General features: G+C 41.2%; 3 protein-coding genes across 8 annotated transcripts; 2 read left to right on the forward strand and 1 right to left on the reverse strand.

Moving 5' to 3' along the window:
• Positions 1–170: 170 nt before the first annotated feature.
• LOC117226813 (ATP-binding cassette sub-family F member 3) lies at positions 171–6,153 on the reverse strand. The gene is made up of 10 exons (XM_033481528.2): positions 5,924–6,153; positions 3,296–3,469; positions 3,099–3,204; positions 2,567–2,753; positions 2,163–2,497; positions 1,588–2,086; positions 1,272–1,495; positions 819–1,180; positions 522–742; positions 171–432 (listed from the first exon to the last, which is right to left on the reverse strand). Exons 2-10 carry the CDS (start codon positions 3,366–3,368, stop codon positions 286–288), a joined length of 2,154 nt encoding a protein of 717 aa, XP_033337419.1. The 5' UTR covers positions 3,369–3,469; positions 5,924–6,153; the 3' UTR covers positions 171–285.
• LOC117226815 (uncharacterized) lies at positions 3,418–5,591 on the forward strand. 4 transcript variants are annotated; one of them, XM_033481534.2, is made up of 4 exons: positions 3,418–3,549; positions 3,624–3,761; positions 3,889–4,067; positions 4,213–5,591. In XM_033481534.2, the coding sequence occupies exons 3-4, from the start codon at positions 3,909–3,911 to the stop codon at positions 4,741–4,743; spliced, it is 690 nt and encodes a 229-aa protein (XP_033337425.1). In that variant the 5' UTR covers positions 3,418–3,549; positions 3,624–3,761; positions 3,889–3,908; the 3' UTR covers positions 4,744–5,591. The 4 variants fall into 4 exon arrangements, with proteins under 4 accessions (XP_033337425.1, XP_033337424.1, XP_033337428.1 ...); XM_033481533.2 differs by having other exon boundaries at positions 3,905–4,067; XM_033481537.2 differs by lacking the exon at positions 3,624–3,761 and having other exon boundaries at positions 3,463–3,580; positions 3,905–4,067.
• A 903-nt stretch (positions 6,154–7,056) lies between the features above and the next one.
• Mi-2 (chromodomain-helicase-DNA-binding protein Mi-2 homolog) lies at positions 7,057–18,088 on the forward strand. 3 transcript variants are annotated; one of them, XM_076521948.1, is made up of 19 exons: positions 7,057–7,330; positions 9,123–9,214; positions 9,281–9,403; positions 9,492–9,785; positions 9,863–10,156; positions 10,264–10,518; positions 10,605–10,767; positions 10,882–11,631; positions 11,731–11,900; positions 11,976–12,201; positions 12,277–13,821; positions 13,937–14,205; positions 14,373–14,464; positions 14,522–14,726; positions 14,804–15,073; positions 15,156–15,688; positions 15,767–16,052; positions 16,145–16,454; positions 16,537–18,088. In XM_076521948.1, the coding sequence occupies exons 1-19, from the start codon at positions 7,294–7,296 to the stop codon at positions 16,539–16,541; spliced, it is 5,919 nt and encodes a 1,972-aa protein (XP_076378063.1). In that variant the 5' UTR covers positions 7,057–7,293; the 3' UTR covers positions 16,542–18,088. The 3 variants fall into 3 exon arrangements, with proteins under 3 accessions (XP_076378063.1, XP_076378064.1, XP_076378065.1); XM_076521949.1 differs by having other exon boundaries at positions 14,540–14,726; XM_076521950.1 differs by having other exon boundaries at positions 10,605–10,758; positions 14,540–14,726.
• Positions 18,089–18,106: the final 18 nt, after the last annotated feature.

Here is an 18,106-nt window from a genome sequence, read left to right on the forward strand (position 1 = left end):
CCCAAACTCAGTCTATCTCATAGTATTTTATTGTTGACTGTGTGCGTGTGTGTGTGTGTGCGCGCGCGCGCATATGCACACATACGCAGTATAACGTTTTCATGGTTGTTGATAAATACCTACATCGATAAACAACATAAAGTATGCACTGCTGCAGAATAAGAAACATCTTTTAACGAACGTTCCTCCTTCCTTGTATTTATTTAAATCAACAAACATATTTATATCGGTAACTTGACCCGGAACAATGCAAGAATGATGAAGCGATTAAATCTTAAACGATATTCAAATTTCGAGTTCTCTTTCAATAATCTTACGGTACTCGTCGAAACCGCCTTCAATGCATTGTACAGAACCGTCTCCGCATACCCATAATTCAGTGCATACCATGCGAATTAATCTTTCGTCGTGCGAGACTAGTATTACACCGGCCTGAAATGATTACAGTCTCATTATCACATTTGTTTATTTTAGTAAATGCTCCCATGTAAAGTCAAAAGAAATTGGAGGAAAAATTTTACTTGGCAAGTATTCAGTGCTTTGCCTAAGGCTTCGATCGACTCGATATCAAGATGATTCGTAGGTTCATCGAGAACTAAGAAATTTGGCATGGCCGCGCACATTAACGCGAACGCAACTCTCGACTTCTGCCCACCGGACAAAGAATTGATAGTTTGTAGAGCTAGGTTACCGCTAATTCCAAAACTTCCCAACATTCTCCTGTACTCCTCGACAGGTTTCCCTGTAACATAAAGCAACAAGGTGATATATTTACAGTATCTAACAATGCCTAATTCCTGTGCGAAACTGATTCATACCTGGAAAATGATTTTGCAGTAATTCGACTGGACAAACCCGCATATCGAGTTGGTCAACATGATGTTGGCTGAAGTATCCGAACTTTAAATTTCGATGGACGTGCACTGTACCTCTGCTTGGACTTAAAGTACCTGTTATTATTTTCAAAAGTGTCGTTTTACCTGCGCCATTCTCCCCTACGATACAGATACGAGATTGCAAACTAGCTGTAAGATTTACACCGGTAAATATCACGTTATCGCTTCCTCCCGTATAACTGAAGGATACTTCGTTGAGTTGTAATATCGGAGGACTTAGTGGTTCAACGTCTGGGAACCGAAGAGTCACTTCTCCTTCTTTCTCCATTGGCTTCAATTCCGGCCTATCAACAATACGTGTAATATAATGTTAATTCATTTCTATCGAGAATTTCTTTTTCTAGACCACGTATTATCGAATGATATTCAACTTACAATTTCTCCAGCATCTTTATCTTACTCTGTACACTAGAAGCACGATTGGCATTGTATCGAAACCGATCGATGAACTCTTGCACGTGAGCTCTTTTAGCTTGCTGAGCTTCGTATTCTCTTTGCTGATTTCTCTCGCGTTCTCCTTTGGTCTTCGAGAATTGTTCGTAATTGCCTCGATAAGCTTCTATTTTCTGTCCTCGTAAATACAGTATATCGGTAGGTACCTACCGTAAAATATAACGTTATGTCGACTATTTCACTCGATTCGATTCTACTTTCGGTAAAAGATAATATTTTTCTGGTAAGTTAATAATACCGTGTCCAAGAAATTTCGGTCATGCGAAACAACCAGTAACGTAGTTGGCCACGATTGCAGATACTTTTCCAACCAAAGAATCGCTTTGATGTCAAGCATGTTTGTGGGCTCGTCGAGTAACAAAAGGTCTGGTCTGGAGAACAGTGCCCTCGCAAGAGCAAGTCTCATCCTCCAGCCACCGGAAAAAGCTTTAGTTGGCCACGTTTGTCTTTCAACAGAAAACCCAAGACCCGATAAAATAGCGCTCGCTCGAGCAGGGGCTTTATCTACTTCAGCCAATTGCATTGCTTCGTATACTCTAGCTAATTCTTCACCTAACGCGTCCCCCGTCTTTCCACCATCTTTTTCTATTGCTACCTGCAACTCTGCTTCCTTGCTGAGCAACGTACTCCGTTCCTGATCGCATTGTAATACAGAATTCAGCGCGGATGTATCGTCGCCGGCAACTTCCTGTTCTACGTGTAACACTCGTATATGAGATGGTATTCTCAACTGTTTGCTACAAGTAAAATCAGAGTGCGATATTATATTTAGTTGGAGCTTTTTCTACAATAGAGAAATGCAGAGTTCGGTACCTAGATATCATTCTCAGTAAAGTAGTTTTGCCAAGACCATTTCTACCGATAAGACCGTAACGTCTACCAAATGCTAGAGTTAAATCGGCTCCTTGTAATAAGATTCTGTCCCCGTACGCTACATCGAAATTTTCTATCCTTATATCCTGAGTTTTATTTACACCACCCTTGGTCTCCATACGACTATCCTTTTTACTTGTCATCTGACTGGCACTCGCCGATTCTATACCTTGCAATACGTTATTAACACGTCCAGCCGACTCGTTATTCACGCGCTTTTCTTGTTTCTGTTGTAATTTTGCTTCTGCCTTTTCCAACTTTTTTGCATCTACCTTCTGAAGAATAACAAAATATACCGACGTATTGCTATCATTCGTTTAACAATTACAAACTAATGAACTCACCATGGCATCGTCTCTAGTGGTGACCCATATACTTTTAATTTGTTCTACCTGAGCCTCTAAAGTGGCAGCCATAGTACCCAAATGAACGGGTGCATTTAATACTTTGTTTACCCCATTCTTCCTTTTTTCGACATTTTCATCATTTGAACCACCTTTTAACATTTCCAATAATTTCACGCATATTTGCCTGTATATAAGAAAGTTCTGGATTCGTGATTGCAAGGATCAAAATCGTATGATGATAGAGCAGAGTTGAGTATCGAATGCAGTTAAAAGTTAACAATGGTAAATTCAGTAGCATTTGTACGATGCGGCCGGGCCGTTGATCTTTATGCAAATGTAGTTTTCGGAAAGAAAGTGTCGAACAAAAATTCGATCAGATTCCAAATACAATAAAATGTTCGCTAAATCTTTATATGTTTTTCGATATGCTGAAATAATTTAGTTCGCTATAAATGCATAAATATCACCGCAGTCTAGATATAATCGTCGTAAACATAAAAAAGTGACAAATGTGAACACGTTTACAGACCTAACCTCATTCTCTGGTTTGTCCGCGACTTCGTGCAACACTTCTCCGATCGCCTCGTATACTTCATCGGCGTCCTCGAAATCATCTTTGGAGCTGTCTAGGATACCTTTACGTGACGAAAGATTATATACAATGTATTGAACTTGAACAACATGAAGAAGCTATAGAATTTTCAGGTTAGGTTTATCGGTACACACCTTCCACGTATTGATACAAATCATCATCTATCGTTGGAAATTGACTGCGAATGTATTCGCCACAGACTGCCATGCCAGTTAAACTAATGATCGAATATATCGAAGGGAATTCGTTCGAAATACTTGAAAAAACAACCGCGCTTGACAGAATGGACGTCACAGTTTTCTCGAACACTGTGAACACATGTTTACGCCATTTTGAAATATAGTATACAACATACAACCACAGTTGGGACGGAACATCGGTCCGAACGGTACATTTGAATTTAAAGAAATTTTTAACAGGTACGATTCTTGTGTAGTTTCAAACGTCTTTTGATTTTTTCAGTATCGTGTCTCAACATCTTACGAAATTTCTAAAAGATGCACATATTTTCCTCTTCCGTGTTACATCAACAAGCGAAGTAGCCATGTTGAAGCTGTCAAAAGTGATTCTTGCTGTTTGATTGTGTGTGCGGTACGCTTTGTACGTATTCTGACAATCGGCGTCGATTACCGTTCAGTTTTTCTGTTTTGTGATTGTTCAGTTACAAAGAACAAACATAATTTTCAATGTTAACACAATTTAAGAATTAATTTTAAATTTTTAATAGGCGTTTATGTTCCCAGAGAAATGTTGAAGGGAGCCGAAACCGTTATTAATCTTGACGACGAAATTCTTAATTACCTATCGGATAGCGAGGAATCTGATATTGACGATCATGAAAGACCCGCTCCACCGAAACGACAGTGCACAGGATTTATTAAAATCAAAGAAACCCTCTGGGAGGAGGTAATTAAGTCGCGTAATTGAAATGATTAATATAGTGCAATTAATGAAATTGTTGTTGTTAATGTATGCATACAACATTCACTATTTCGCTTCTTTTCTCAGAGTTACTTTAACAGATAATTCATTAATTGAAGTATAATTTCAGGCAAAAAATTGGGACGTGAAGGAAGACACGATACGAGATTCGGAGAATATCGAATACGACGAAGCAGAAAGATATACCAGGGAAGAATTAATAAAATGGCAGATGTGTCAATTGACAGCAGCATTTCTGGATAATATTATCAACAAATCATTAGAGAATTATCTTATGGGAGCATCCTCTTCTTATCCCCTACAAGAATCTAGATTTCAAACGATCAGAGGAAACGATATGGAAGATACCGCGGTTTTAATGGCGATTCGTAGTCATGGTTTAGTTCGATCGGTGGAGCTTGTCTCTCAATCGAATGCTTTTTACAGCGGAAATTTTGGGAATTTTGGAAACTCTATCGCCGCTACATCCACAGACTCGATGAGGCTAAATAATTCGAGCAACATGGAAGACTACAACGACTGGGATTTAGACAAAGTAGACGATAACGACCAACAAGAAAACTTTTTAGAAAGAGCTGTGGCAGAAGCTATCAAGAAAAAGGGACTTATCGCGCTTAGCAATAGTCGAAAAGAAGTATAACGCATATAATTTTTTATCTTTGCAAATCCATTTCGATTTGTCCTACCAATTTCCTAGATGATATTCATCAGAAGTCATTCAAATAATTCTAATCATGGAATTGCAGTTTGCTAAGGAAAGAAAAATTCTGATGACTATCTATTTCTTTATCTATCGAATACAAATAAATATAATTATATGTAAAAGTGTAACACGGTTAAATATCTATTGCAGTGCTAGATTTCATTGATATGTAATAAAAAATGGATGTAGTACAAAATTTTGTTAACTAAAATCTATGAAATCAAAAATTATAATTTTTGATTATAGATAGAGAAATAATGTTCATTATATTTAGTTTACTAAGAGACGTATTATAAATGCGATTACAAAGAAACTGCAGTCTTTAGTTGATGCTAACCACTGTATAATTAAATAATATATAAATCAGTGAATCGATTAGTTATCTTGTTACGTATCGTTTAGTGGTCATGCTTCGTTCCGTGTGGTATTCTATCGCTTTCATCCATTCCTGAAGATGTATTACATCTGTCTGTATATTATAACTTTTGTGTAATGCATCAAACGTGTCTACTTTTTAGAATCAGTACCACGAATGTATATCGCTCTTTTAAAACGAAGAAAAGTCGTTGTACGTAAGAATACTATAGGGTTACTTTTCCATTTTGTATGCAAGATCCTTATTAATATGTGTATCTCATATTTGTAAATAGATTGTTACGTATAAATCGTATAAATAAATTTCCATTCATGTTATACGAAGATATGTATCTCTGTACAAGACATGTATTACATTCTCGATAATTCGTAATTTCTGGTAATTAGAAATAAAGAAGAAAAAACGATGATATCGTAACGTTTTTTGAGAATCTTTCCTTGATTTTTCCAGGGTTCGTAATACAAAGTGAAATTCAACGAAATCAGGCAACCATCGATTAAATGTTATTAAATGTTATCAATTGTATTATCCTCCGTTGAGATACACGCTAAAACGTATCGCACATGCAAATTATGTTTTAATCAAATATGGACAATGAGGAGTAATAGTTAATCGAATAAGTCGAATAATTTTTTATTCATCATCGAACTCGTATTGCTTTACTAATACTGGTATGTATCGACAACTCGAGGATGTCGAACGCGAAAAATCAATAACTTGCATATTACGGTTATTCCTTACATTAAATATAAGCGGTGCATTCTTTAAAAAAGTGATGTACATTGATTGCGTTCAGTTATCTTGCCTTTATCAAAAAGGCTGACGGTTGATACACGAGCTCATTGAAACGTACATATAAAACATACATATATGTGCGTATAAGAGGCGGTCAGCTATTAATTACATCGCAAATCCGTACACGCACACTGCGGCAAACTGCAACTCTCACAATTTACATCAAACTAAAATGGAGGAATATTCCGAATGTAATATATACATATGTATGTAAATCGTTCATATCCCGATGGGAATTATGTACTATTTTTGCTATGAAATGACTAGAACTTGTTTAGCAGAACTATACGCATGTAAAAACAGTTCGGCAACTTCTGTCTTTAATAATGTTACAGTAATTTGACAATGATTTGAAAATTATAAGAAATAAATTGCATATGTATATAAGGGATTCTCAATACTTTTGTGCGACGAGTTCTCTTTACAAAAACTTTATTCCTTTATTTCTTTACTTAAAGTCATACGGTCTCAAACTAACAGTCGCATTAATGTTTGGCATAAACCAATTATAGGAAAAGGAAAAAGGTGGGGCAAAGAAAGGAATTAAATAAAAAAAGATACAACGAGTAACACCATGATTCGGAAGTTCATTAGGATTGACAAAAGAAGGAAGAGAGAGAGAGAGAGAGAGAGAGAGAGAGAGAGAGAGAGAGAGAGAAAGAGGAATCATCCGAGGAGAGAAGAAATAAAGGTATGAGAACGAAGGGGTGTGAGAGAGAGAGAGAGAGAGAAGGGGGGAGGGGTGCGAATGTTTTTGAAAAAACTAAAACATAGTTTTCGAAGATGCAGCAGCAGTGAACATGGCATCGGTGGGGGCTTTAGAAAAAGAAATACATATGTACTAAATGCAACACGGTAACACGGTAGATCCATTCGTGTACACTCATTGTCAGCGATTCAGTTACAGAACATGTTGTAACGTAACAGTGAGTGTGGAGGACATGGATGTATACGTACATACTATGAAACGGGGGGAAGAGAGAAGAAGAAACGAACTCTCTCACACGAACAGAGAGGGGAATTGAAATTGGAAAATAGTGGGGGAAAGAACGAGGAGAACCGACGAATAGCGCGAGAGAAGAAACGTTACGGCAGTAGGTGCACATCGGTGCACGTACGCGATAGACGAAACGCGACCGCACGCCGAAAATCGAAAGAAACGACGGGAAAGAAAGCGTCGTGTGACCATCGGTGTCGAAACCGAGCTTCGTTTAATGTCATTTTCGTTTACAAGGTGTCTTTCTTTCACGTAAGAAACGTTACTCTTGGCCGGTGTTTCGGAAACAATAATTTCCATCAATCCGTGGCTTTAGAGCATGGCGTCCGACGAGGAGGTGGACGAGAGTTACGCGGGTAAGTGCACGGCCACACTCGGTCATGAATACTACCCACTGCCGGAAAGTTATGTGTCCTCGTCCTCGCTGCACGCAGGACGCGCGCTTTTCATACGATGGCTGCCATGTCAATCGGTCCTCCTGTACTTATCGTTTCTCTTACATTTACCTATCATCCTTTTCTTTTCATATTTTACCCGCTATTTCCGTAAAGCCACGATCAGACCGTCCCTGTCTAGCCGCAGCCAATATTCCAAGTATCGTTCGACGCCGTTACACCGAACTTCGAATCTCGTAACAATGAAAATCCAACTAATCCTCCAATTGTCAAATCATTTTCGGTCCTTAATTCTCGAACGATCGCAACGCGTTCCTACCTCGTGTAAACGCGATGGAATCATCGGTGGTTATAGGTTATTGTTTACATTCAACGGTTGCATGGAAATCGTATAGTTTTTCATATCCCGGCGATCCCGAAACGCTGTTAACGTTACGACGTATTTCTATAGAAATTATTCATCCTAATTCCGTGATGTCGTACTCCTATTGTTCGTTAAAACTTTTCGTCTATCTCCCTGAAACGCTTCGCATCCTTTTCGAAATGCTTCATGCACAATTCGTGTGGAAACGAATAATGTACGAATGACCATGAATCGTACAAGTAACTTTGTAGTTTTACGGGAAGCAAATCTTTTGTATTCTCATTCGGCATGTATTAGTGAAAAATTGGGAGGCACGCACCCTTTGAACGCTCGGCGCGTGTCTGGTATGATCGTAATCTGTATTGGTTGTTTCGTTCGCAAAAGTTACTATCGATGTTCGCAAAGATTCTGTTCGATATCGAAATGCATCCATCTTTCGATCGAACAAAATATAAAAGTTATCTCGCGAACTAACACGTTAGTTTTTCAATCATTCGATGGACTGGAGTACGATTCGTCGTCGTTTATGCATCACACACACACACACACACACGCGCGCGCGCGTTTACTACACACTTCCGCACCCAATCTGTTTTCCTATACAGGTGCGCTTATATATACATATACGTACATCATACGAGCAAGCGTGGAAACAGAAACAGAAAGAGAGAGAGAAAGAGAGAGAGAGAGAGAGAGAGAGAGAGAGAGAGAGAGTTTTCTTGATCTGAAACTTTTTAAAAATTTCAAAGGTATTATATGATCGAAGAGAATCACTTCTTTTCCTAGGTTTTATTCTTATGGCGAAATAGTAATATTTATCAGTTTTAAGTTCCGCTATAGTGTCGAACATAAATTATAGGCAACCAATGTGGTGTGAGCCCTTTCGAAGAAAATGGCGGACGCACATTCGCATAAAGCATTCACTGACTAGCGAATTAGTCCGAAATAATTTATATTTTGGATTAATTTTTTATTACAGCAGTAATATCCTTCTTTAAGAACATTCAATTATGTATGCTCTAATATTTTCTCTAAAATCTCCTAAGACTATCCGTTTTTGTCAGGTTGCTCAAATACTTACGAATAAAATAATTCGCGTTTTATAAATCATGCTATTGATCTTACGATTATTAATACGACGCTGTTTGGTGTACAACAACAATTTTTACAAAATGAAGCTTTTGAGACTTATTAAATTTTTATAAATAATTATTAAATATTAATTGTTGCTAAATTGAAGCGTTTTAATATGTAACAACAATATATCTATAGCTCTATATCAAATGTATAGGATTAAAGTTTAAGATACTAGTTCCATGTTCGAATCGTAAGCACTATGTTATGCAGTACTAAGTATTCGATGTTCATTCTTGCGTGTATTACTTGTAGGTGAAGATGATTTAGATGAAACTGGGGGTCAAGTTTCAAATGTTGGTCAGCCAGTGGATGGATCGTCCGATGCAGAAGAATCACAGAGATTAGTTAGTGAAAGTTTAATGTTATTCTTAGCGAGTTAAGCAATCCTATAACGGTATCTTTCGACGCAGGAAGAAGACGATGATTACGAACCGGAGGAGAGGAAGAAGAAAAAAGGAAAGAAACGGAAAGCACGTAGCGAAGACAAGAAGGGAAAGAAAAAGAAGAAAAAGAAAAAATCTGATTCTGGAGATGTAACTATTTTATTTAGAATTTTGCTCGGATCGGAGGAATTGCGTTAAGATCATATAATTTTGTGCTTTTTTCATATTGAATTTACAGGAAAGCGACTTTGGAGGAGGGGGCGAGACAGGCGACGTTGCTGGAGACGATAGTGACTATGCAGGAAATAGGAAAAGTAGAAAATCTTCGTCGAGAAAATCATCTAGTCACACAGCACCGGCTCCTCCAAGCCAGGAGCCTACTACCGGCATGCCTACTATCGAAGAAGTTTGTAACACTTTCGGATTGACCGATGTACAGATCGAATATACCGACGCAGACTTCCAGAATTTAACAACATACAAATTATTCCAACAACACGTCAGACCTCTTCTAGCTAAAGAAAATCCAAAAGTAAATATCGTATCGTCGACATCGAACCATACTCTTTAGATTATCCAATGCTTATATTCTGTTGCTTTATAATGTAGGTACCGATGTCAAAACTTATGATGTTGGTAGCTGCGAAATGGCGAGATTTTTCCGAATTGAATCCCCACACACAACCCGACGCCGATGTGTCGTCTGCCAATGTGGACGAAGATAATAGAAATTCGAGGTCGAATCGCAGTGGTGCTGTACAAGAAGGCGAAGACGAAGAGGACGATGACGAAGACAGCGATAGAAAACGAAAATCGAGAGGATCCAGAGCCAAGAAGGGAAAGAAAGCTTCGAAAGTTCCCACGTTAAAAATTAAACTTGGGAAGCGCAAACGAGGGAGCTCGGTAAAGAGAATTAGCTATTAACATTTAGTTGATAGTAAATTGATTCGCAATTGTAATTGTAATTGTTGCTGTTACGGATCGGTACGTGTTTTCGTTGTGTTGTTTAGGACGAGGAAGCAGAAGGGAGTGGAGCTGGGACCGACAGAGATTCCGATATGGAGTTCGAACAAATGCTGGCAGACGCTGAGGAACCTTCTGGCGCGGACGGTACCACTAAAGGGAATGCCGAAGAGAGCGGTGTCGAACCCCCGGCAGAACCGCCCGTTCGCAGGAAGGCAAAAACTAAAATTGGAAACAAAACAAAGAAAAAGAAAAAGACGAAAACCACGTCCAAGTTTCCGGATGGGGAAGAGGGTCTCCAGGTATTATCGATCTTAATCTTTATTTGTTAGGAGCTCGTATCGCGGTCCCCTTCGTTTCTTCGTTACCTTAATTATTTATTTTGCAGACCGACCATCAGGACTATTGCGAAGTCTGTCAGCAAGGTGGCGAAATTATATTGTGCGACACGTGTCCCAGAGCGTACCATCTAGTGTGTTTGGAACCCGAATTGGAAGAGACTCCTGAAGGAAAATGGAGTTGTCCTCATTGCGAAGGAGAAGGTATTGCAGGTACCTCCCTAAGAGTCCTTCTCCCCGCATCCTTCCCCACGTGTTCGAGTAACATGAAATAACGAGCGATCAAATGTGACCGATAATAAGTTTTCATATGTGACTGTTTTACAGGCGCGGCAGAAGACGACGACGAACACATGGAGTTTTGTAGAATATGTAAAGACGGCGGTGAACTGTTATGCTGCGACAGTTGCACCAGTGCCTACCATACGCATTGTCTGAATCCGCCACTTTCCGAAATCCCCGACGGCGACTGGAAGTGTCCCAGATGTTCTTGTCCGCCTCTACGTGGAAAAGTAGCGAAAATTTTGACATGGAGATGGAAAGAATGTTCGGAAACGCCGTCGGAAGAACCTTCCACGAGCAAAGCTGCCCCGAAGCAACGGAAAATACGGGAATTCTTTGTAAAATGGGCGGACATGTCGTATTGGCACTGCGACTGGATCACAGAGTTGCAACTGGACGTTTTCCACCCGCTCATGTTCAGAAATTATTCGCGAAAGTACGACATGGACGAACCGCCGAAGCTGGAGGAGCCGTTGGACGAAAGCGATTCTCGTGTGAAACGATTGAAAGAGCAGGACGGCGCTACGAATCGAGACGAGTATAATTTAGAAGAACGATTCTATCGTTACGGAGTTCGACCCGAGTGGCTTGTAGTGCATCGAGTAATTAATCATCGTCTCTCGAGAGACGGCCGGGCGACTTATCTCGTTAAGTGGAGAGAGTTGGGGTACGATCAGGCTACTTGGGAGGACGAACACGAAGATATCCCGGGCTTGAAACAGGCGATCGAGTATTACTTGGATCTCAGGGCAGCAAACTGTTGCGACGGTAGTTCCTCCCGCAAGGGCAAGAAGGGTGAGGAGAGTCGGTTCATTTATTTTTCTTTCTTTTCTCGACCGCGATCGTCGTAGGTCGTGAAAGTAACCGTCTACGACGTTATTCTATATTCACCAGGTAAAGGTAAAAAATCGAAGACTCGCGAGCTCATCGACGACGAGGAAAGAACACCGAAACGATACACTCCACCGCCCGAGAAGCCCACCACCGATCTGAAAAAGAAGTACGAAAGACAGCCGGAATATTTGGATCAGACAGGAATGCAGTTGCATCCTTACCAATTAGAGGCAAGCGTATTCGTCGATGTGCTTCCACAATATGTACCGATCCGAGTACTAATTTCATCGATGTTTCTCATATAGGGTCTGAATTGGTTGAGATATTCATGGGGTCAAGGTATAGATACTATATTGGCAGACGAGATGGGTCTCGGGAAAACCATCCAAACCATTACTTTTCTATACTCGCTGTACAAAGAGGGCCATTGCAAAGGACCGTTCTTGGTTTCCGTTCCTCTCTCAACAATCATCAATTGGGAGCGTGAATTTGAAACTTGGGCGCCCGATTTCTATTGCGTTACATACGTTGGTTGGTGAACGCAGCTGATGTACAACACGAATCTTTCGATTGTACAATTACTAACTGTGAATTCCGTGGTTGCAGGTGACAAGGATAGCCGTATAGTGATCCGTGAGAACGAATTGTCCTTCGAAGAGGGTGCTGTACGCGGTGGTAGAGCTTCGAAAATCCGGTCTTCCCAGATCAAGTTTAACGTATTGCTCACCAGTTACGAACTAATTTCGATCGATTCGGCATGCTTGGGATCCATAGATTGGGCAGTGCTCGTAGTAGACGAAGCGCACAGATTGAAATCGAATCAGTCTAAGTTCTTCAGACTCCTGGCGTCCTACAACATCGCTTATAAGTTGCTATTGACCGGTACCCCGTTGCAGAACAACTTGGAAGAGTTGTTCCATCTGCTGAACTTTCTGTGTCGCGACAAATTCAACGATCTGGCCGCGTTTCAGAATGAATTCGCGGACATTTCGAAGGAAGAGCAGGTGAAAAAGTTGCACGAGTTGCTCGGCCCTCACATGTTGAGGAGATTGAAGGCCGATGTGCTGAAAAACATGCCGAGCAAGTCGGAGTTTATCGTCCGCGTGGAGCTGTCGCCGATGCAGAAGAAGTATTACAAATACATTTTAACGAAGAACTTCGAGGCGTTGAATCCCAAGGGAGGAGGGCAACAAGTATCGTTGCTGAACATCATGATGGACTTGAAGAAATGTTGCAACCATCCGTACCTGTTCCCATCGGCGTCTCAAGAGGCGCCAACCGCGCCAAACGGTAGCTACGAAACGTCCGCGTTGATCAAAGCTGCGGGCAAGCTAGTGTTGCTCAGCAAAATGTTGAAGAAGCTCAGGGACGACGGCCACAGAGTACTAATCTTCTCGCAGATGACGAAAATGTTGGATATTCTGGAGGATTATCTCGAAGGAGAAGGTTACAAGTACGAGAGAATCGACGGCAACATCACCGGTGCCCAGCGACAAGAGGCGATAGACAGATTCAATGCTCCCGGTGCTCAGCAGTTCGTTTTCTTACTTTCCACCCGCGCGGGTGGTCTGGGTATCAACTTAGCCACAGCCGATACCGTGATCATATACGATTCCGATTGGAATCCGCACAACGATATTCAGGCGTTCAGCAGAGCTCACAGGATCGGCCAAGCCAACAAGGTGATGATCTATCGATTCGTCACTCGGAATTCTGTGGAAGAACGGGTCACCCAAGTAGCCAAACGGAAAATGATGTTGACGCATTTGGTCGTTAGACCTGGAATGGGTGGGAAGGGCGCGAATTTCAGCAAACAAGAGCTGGACGATATTTTGCGATTCGGCACGGAGGAGCTGTTCAAAGAGGAAGAAGGTAAAGAGGACGAAGCGATTCACTACGACGACAAGGCTGTGGCCGAGCTGTTGGATAGAAGCAAGGAAGGTATCGAACAGAAGGAGAACTGGGCCAACGAATATCTGAGTTCCTTCAAAGTGGCATCGTATGTGACCAAGGAAGGTGAAACGGAAGAGGAGGCGGACACGGAGATCATTAAACAGGAAGCCGAGAACACGGATCCTGCTTATTGGATCAAGTTGTTGCGACATCATTACGAACAGCAGCAAGAAGATATTGCCAGAACCCTTGGAAAAGGTGAGAGCATGTCCGAACAATGTTGTATCATCGATCGATACGATACGTCTATCGTGTATCGTCTATCGTCTACCTATCGTCTTGAAGTGGTTATTAAAACGTCCATTCGTTGCAGGTAAACGAGTACGTAAACAGGTGAACTACAACGATGGAGTGGTAACTGGGGAACAAGGGACGAGAGACGATCAACCTTGGCAGGAGAATCTGTCCGATTACAACAGCGACTTTAGCGCGCCGAGCGACGATGACAAAGAGGACGACGACTTCGATGAGAAGGGTGACGGAGATTTATTGTCCCGCAGGAGCAGACGAAGACTGGAGAGGAGAGACGAAAAGGATAGACCACTACCGCCGTTACTCGCCAGAGTCAACGGAAACATCGAAGTATATTCATTTAATTGCTCTCTCTCTCTCTCTCTCTCTCTCTCTTTCTCTCTTTCTTTCTCTCTCTCTCTCTCTCTCTCTCTCTCTCTCTCTCTCTCTCTCTCTCTCTCCTTTCGAACAGTCCTCGTAAACTAGAAAATTGCTAACGCCACACTCGTGCCTGTTAGGTGTTAGGCTTCAACGCCAGACAAAGGAAAGCATTTCTGAACGCGATCATGCGTTACGGCATGCCGCCCCAGGATGCGTTCAACTCTCAGTGGTTAGTCACCCGCTCAGAATACGACACTCAGCCAGTTAATTTAAAATACTGTTAAAGTATATTGTCGCATTTTAGGCTGGTACGAGATTTGCGCGGTAAATCAGAGAAAAATTTCAAAGCTTACGTGTCGTTGTTCATGCGGCATCTCTGCGAGCCTGGCGCCGATAATGCCGAGACATTTGCGGACGGTGTGCCGAGAGAAGGACTCAGTAGGCAGCACGTCTTGACGAGAATCGGCGTGATGTCGTTGATCAGGAAGAAGGTACGGTTCTTTATAGAATGGCGCGTCATGCCGATAACGAGGTTCTTTTTCTTTTGCTGAAACCATCGATTTTTCAGGTTCAAGAGTTCGAGCACATCAATGGATACTATTCGATGCCCGAGATGATTCGAAAGCCGGTCGAACCGGTGAAAATAGAAGCTGGTGGTGATGCGGCAACCGGGACCAGTAGTACCAGCGCCACACCTGTCACTTCGAACGCCCCTAGTCCAAGTCCTGCCGCAACTCCTACCCCGATGTCCGCTCCCGTAACCGCGGCAGATGCTGGTAAAGCAAATACCGATGTGGTCGAATCCAAGGAAATCAAGGAAGAACAAAAGGATAAGGAGGTTAGCGTCGTTCACGTTGTATCCTCAAAATATTATATTTCGAACTAAGAATAGAAGAATTATCAAGAATATTGTTCTTTAGAGTTCTTCGGAGGCGAAAGATCCGAAGGAAGAGTCGAAAGATTCCAAGGAGGATGACGAGAGCAGCACCGAGAAGGACAAAGACAAGGAAGACGTGAAGAAAGAGGACAAGGACACAGATACAGAAACTTCGGACAAAGAAAAAGACAAAACGGAGACCAAGGACGAGAAATCTTCGACGAAAGAAGAGAAATCCGAAAGTAACGAGAACAAACCGAAACAACAGGACACCGAGGAGGATGTAGTGATCGTCAAAGACGACGAGGAAGAGACCGAGAAGCGAGAGGACAGAGACAATAAGGAGAAAGACGCGAAGGACTGTGACTCGGAGGTTTTGAAACCCAAACGGAAATTTATGTTTAATATCGCTGACGGCGGGTTCACGGAGCTGCACACGTTATGGTTGAACGAAGAGAAGGCTGCGGTACCTGGTCGCGAATACGAGATATGGCATCGGAGACACGACTACTGGCTTCTAGCTGGCATTGTTACGCACGGCTACGGCCGTTGGCAGGATATTCAGAATGACATCAGGTATCACGAGTTTCTACGATAAAGCTCTAACGCTTGTGTTCTCTCTTCTTTAACGCCTCTTTTCTCTCGTTTTCTTAGATTCGCTATAATAAATGAACCATTCAAGATGGATGTAGGCAAGGGGAACTTCTTAGAAATAAAGAACAAGTTCTTGGCCCGCCGATTCAAGCTGTTGGAGCAAGCATTAGTGATAGAGGAACAGTTGAGAAGAGCCGCGTACCTGAATCTAACGCAGGATCCTAATCATCCTGCTATGAGTCTGAATGCTAGATTCGCCGAAGTCGAGTGCCTTGCTGAATCCCATCAACATCTTAGCAAAGAAAGTCTTGCCGGTAATAAACCAGCGAATGCTGTGTTGCACAAGGTGAATTTAGATACGACAAATTTGTGTAAGCTACTATCGAAAAAATCGCAACAACTGATCGTCGTTTGTTTCACGCCGTTTTTCTTGTACAGGTACTAAATCAATTGGAGGAACTATTGTCCGATATGAAGTCGGACGTGAGTCGTCTACCAGCTACTTTGGCTCGCATTCCACCTGTTGCACAAAGACTCCAAATGTCCGAGAGGTCGATATTGAGTCGTTTGGCTGCAACTGCGCCAGGCGGTAGCAGTTCTCAGTCTGGACAAGCAGCTCTCTTGGCACAACAATATCCTGCAGGTTTCTCTAGCGGTCAGTTGCCAGCCACTTTCGCGGGGCCAGCCAATTTCGGCAATTTCCGACCACAATACTCAGTGCCAGGACAACCACCGCAAGGATTCACAGGTATCGTTGCGACGAGAACCTGCAATTCGTTATCGGATATTTAGTCAGAACCGGTTAATCAACGGAACAATTTCTGTTGCAGCTTGAAGAGCGATCGGTTGATGAACACAGTGGCTCAATCAGAATAACTCGAGGTAGCACGGTACGCTGCCTACTTTGACACGAAATCGTGTATATTGTATTATTTTTCGTACATTACGATTTCTAGCTGAATTTTCATTAGAGCTAAGATTTCAAAGAAAACGTAATAGGAAACACGTATTACACAACCACAAATCGGCGCGTAATATCTTAACATCTAAATTACATTGATTCTTGTATTTATTACATGTATATTCGGCGTTTAGCATCGAGGGTTTCATGTCTTTTTTATATTTATACATGCGGTCTCTGTAGAAGGACGCGTAAATTATTTTCTTCAGATCCAATGAGAGCATAATTTATATTTCTTCACTGACCGGTGTATCGTCAACCTTAACAATAAGTACCATTTTACTTAAATAAGAGAAGAAAAACAACTTATTTAAGAGAGACGAACAGTTAACACGACTCGCGGAAGTTTTAAATGTGCTGCGGTTTATAATAAGATGCGATAATTGAAACAGTCGTTTGCGTAAATTTATTCGCAATCATCTGTTTGTTTCATTCGACAATTTAATTTTGGGATCATATACTCGTACGAAATAGCGAGAACCAACGACAGAGTACAATGGCAATCATTTTAGTTAAGACTGACGTTGCATATTGTATCTGAAAGAAAAAAAAAACGAAAAAAATATTCATTTCGTACATTGTATACGGACTATCGTAATGCATGGGTTTATATAAGCGAGAACATGGTTAAGCTCTGTTTCCCCGTGTTTTCTTTTAATTTTCTAAACGAATTACGAAGATCGTAGTCACACACACACACACACAAAATAAAGAAAAATACGTTCGATACTTAATGCAAATATACGTGTCCTGTATGAATCGATATATTATATGGAGACTATATGTACTATATATTTGTGTGACATCGCAGGAAACGATTCTTTTGTTCGAATCATACGAAAGAACACACGCAGCGAAATAAATAGGTTTTACATAATCTTTGTACATACTGTCGTTACATTCTGCTTGCATCGTATGTCGGTACACGCATCCATCCATCCATACATTCATAGACACACGCAACAAGCATGCACACGAACCCACAGACATTCGAGTATCGTATATAGTTTTTGATAAATAAAATCGAAAGCGCGTGTCACGCCCCATGCATTATGTTAGTATTACGAATTACGTGCGATTAAATGTAATTAACGACGCGGAACTACGTTAACTGGTCTTTGAACAAGTATATTAATTGTTCCATCTTTTCTACCCCGGGGTCCGGAAAACACTAGAGCATTTTTTAATTTCTTTTTCGTGTTAATCAGTTTTGCCAAATTACTGCGTTGGCACATAATATGTTTTTAAGGGTAATTTTAGATATTGTCTAGCTAAGAAATTCAAACGAGAGCGTGAAGAGAGAAGAATGAGAGCGAAAGAGAAGAGTGACTGATTAAGTATAAAGTAAATCAAACCACGGAAAATCGTTTGTTGTATGTATTAATTCTACTGGAATAAATGAATAATAATTAGAAACTAAAGGCCTACGGTTTCTTTTT

Source organism: Megalopta genalis, chromosome 5 (genome assembly GCF_051020955.1).
Source record: "Megalopta genalis isolate 19385.01 chromosome 5, iyMegGena1_principal, whole genome shotgun sequence".
Taxonomy (NCBI): Eukaryota; Metazoa; Arthropoda; class Insecta; order Hymenoptera; family Halictidae; genus Megalopta; species Megalopta genalis.

Excerpts from the sequence above, each read along its gene's own strand:
- LOC117226813 (XM_033481528.2), bottom strand. The coding sequence starts at position 3,368 with ATGGCAGTCTGTGGCGAATACATTCGCAGTCAATTTCCAACGATAGAT. Across the intron at positions 2,498-2,566 it reads CCACTAGAGACGATGCCATG|AAGGTAGATGCAAAAAAGTT; the intron begins GTGAGTTCATTA and ends GTTATTCTTCAG. Across the intron at positions 433-521 it reads AAGCACTGAATACTTGCCAA|GCCGGTGTAATACTAGTCTC; the intron begins GTAAAATTTTTC and ends TAATCATTTCAG.
- LOC117226815 (XM_033481534.2), top strand. The coding sequence starts at position 3,909 with ATGTTGAAGGGAGCCGAAACCGTTATTAATCTTGACGACGAAATTCTT. Across the intron at positions 4,068-4,212 it reads AAGAAACCCTCTGGGAGGAG|GCAAAAAATTGGGACGTGAA; the intron begins GTAATTAAGTCG and ends GTATAATTTCAG.
- Mi-2 (XM_076521948.1), top strand. The coding sequence starts at position 7,294 with ATGGCGTCCGACGAGGAGGTGGACGAGAGTTACGCGG. Across the intron at positions 13,822-13,936 it reads TGCCAGAACCCTTGGAAAAG|GTAAACGAGTACGTAAACAG; the intron begins GTGAGAGCATGT and ends CATTCGTTGCAG. Across the intron at positions 14,727-14,803 it reads TGTCGTTGATCAGGAAGAAG|GTTCAAGAGTTCGAGCACAT; the intron begins GTACGGTTCTTT and ends TCGATTTTTCAG.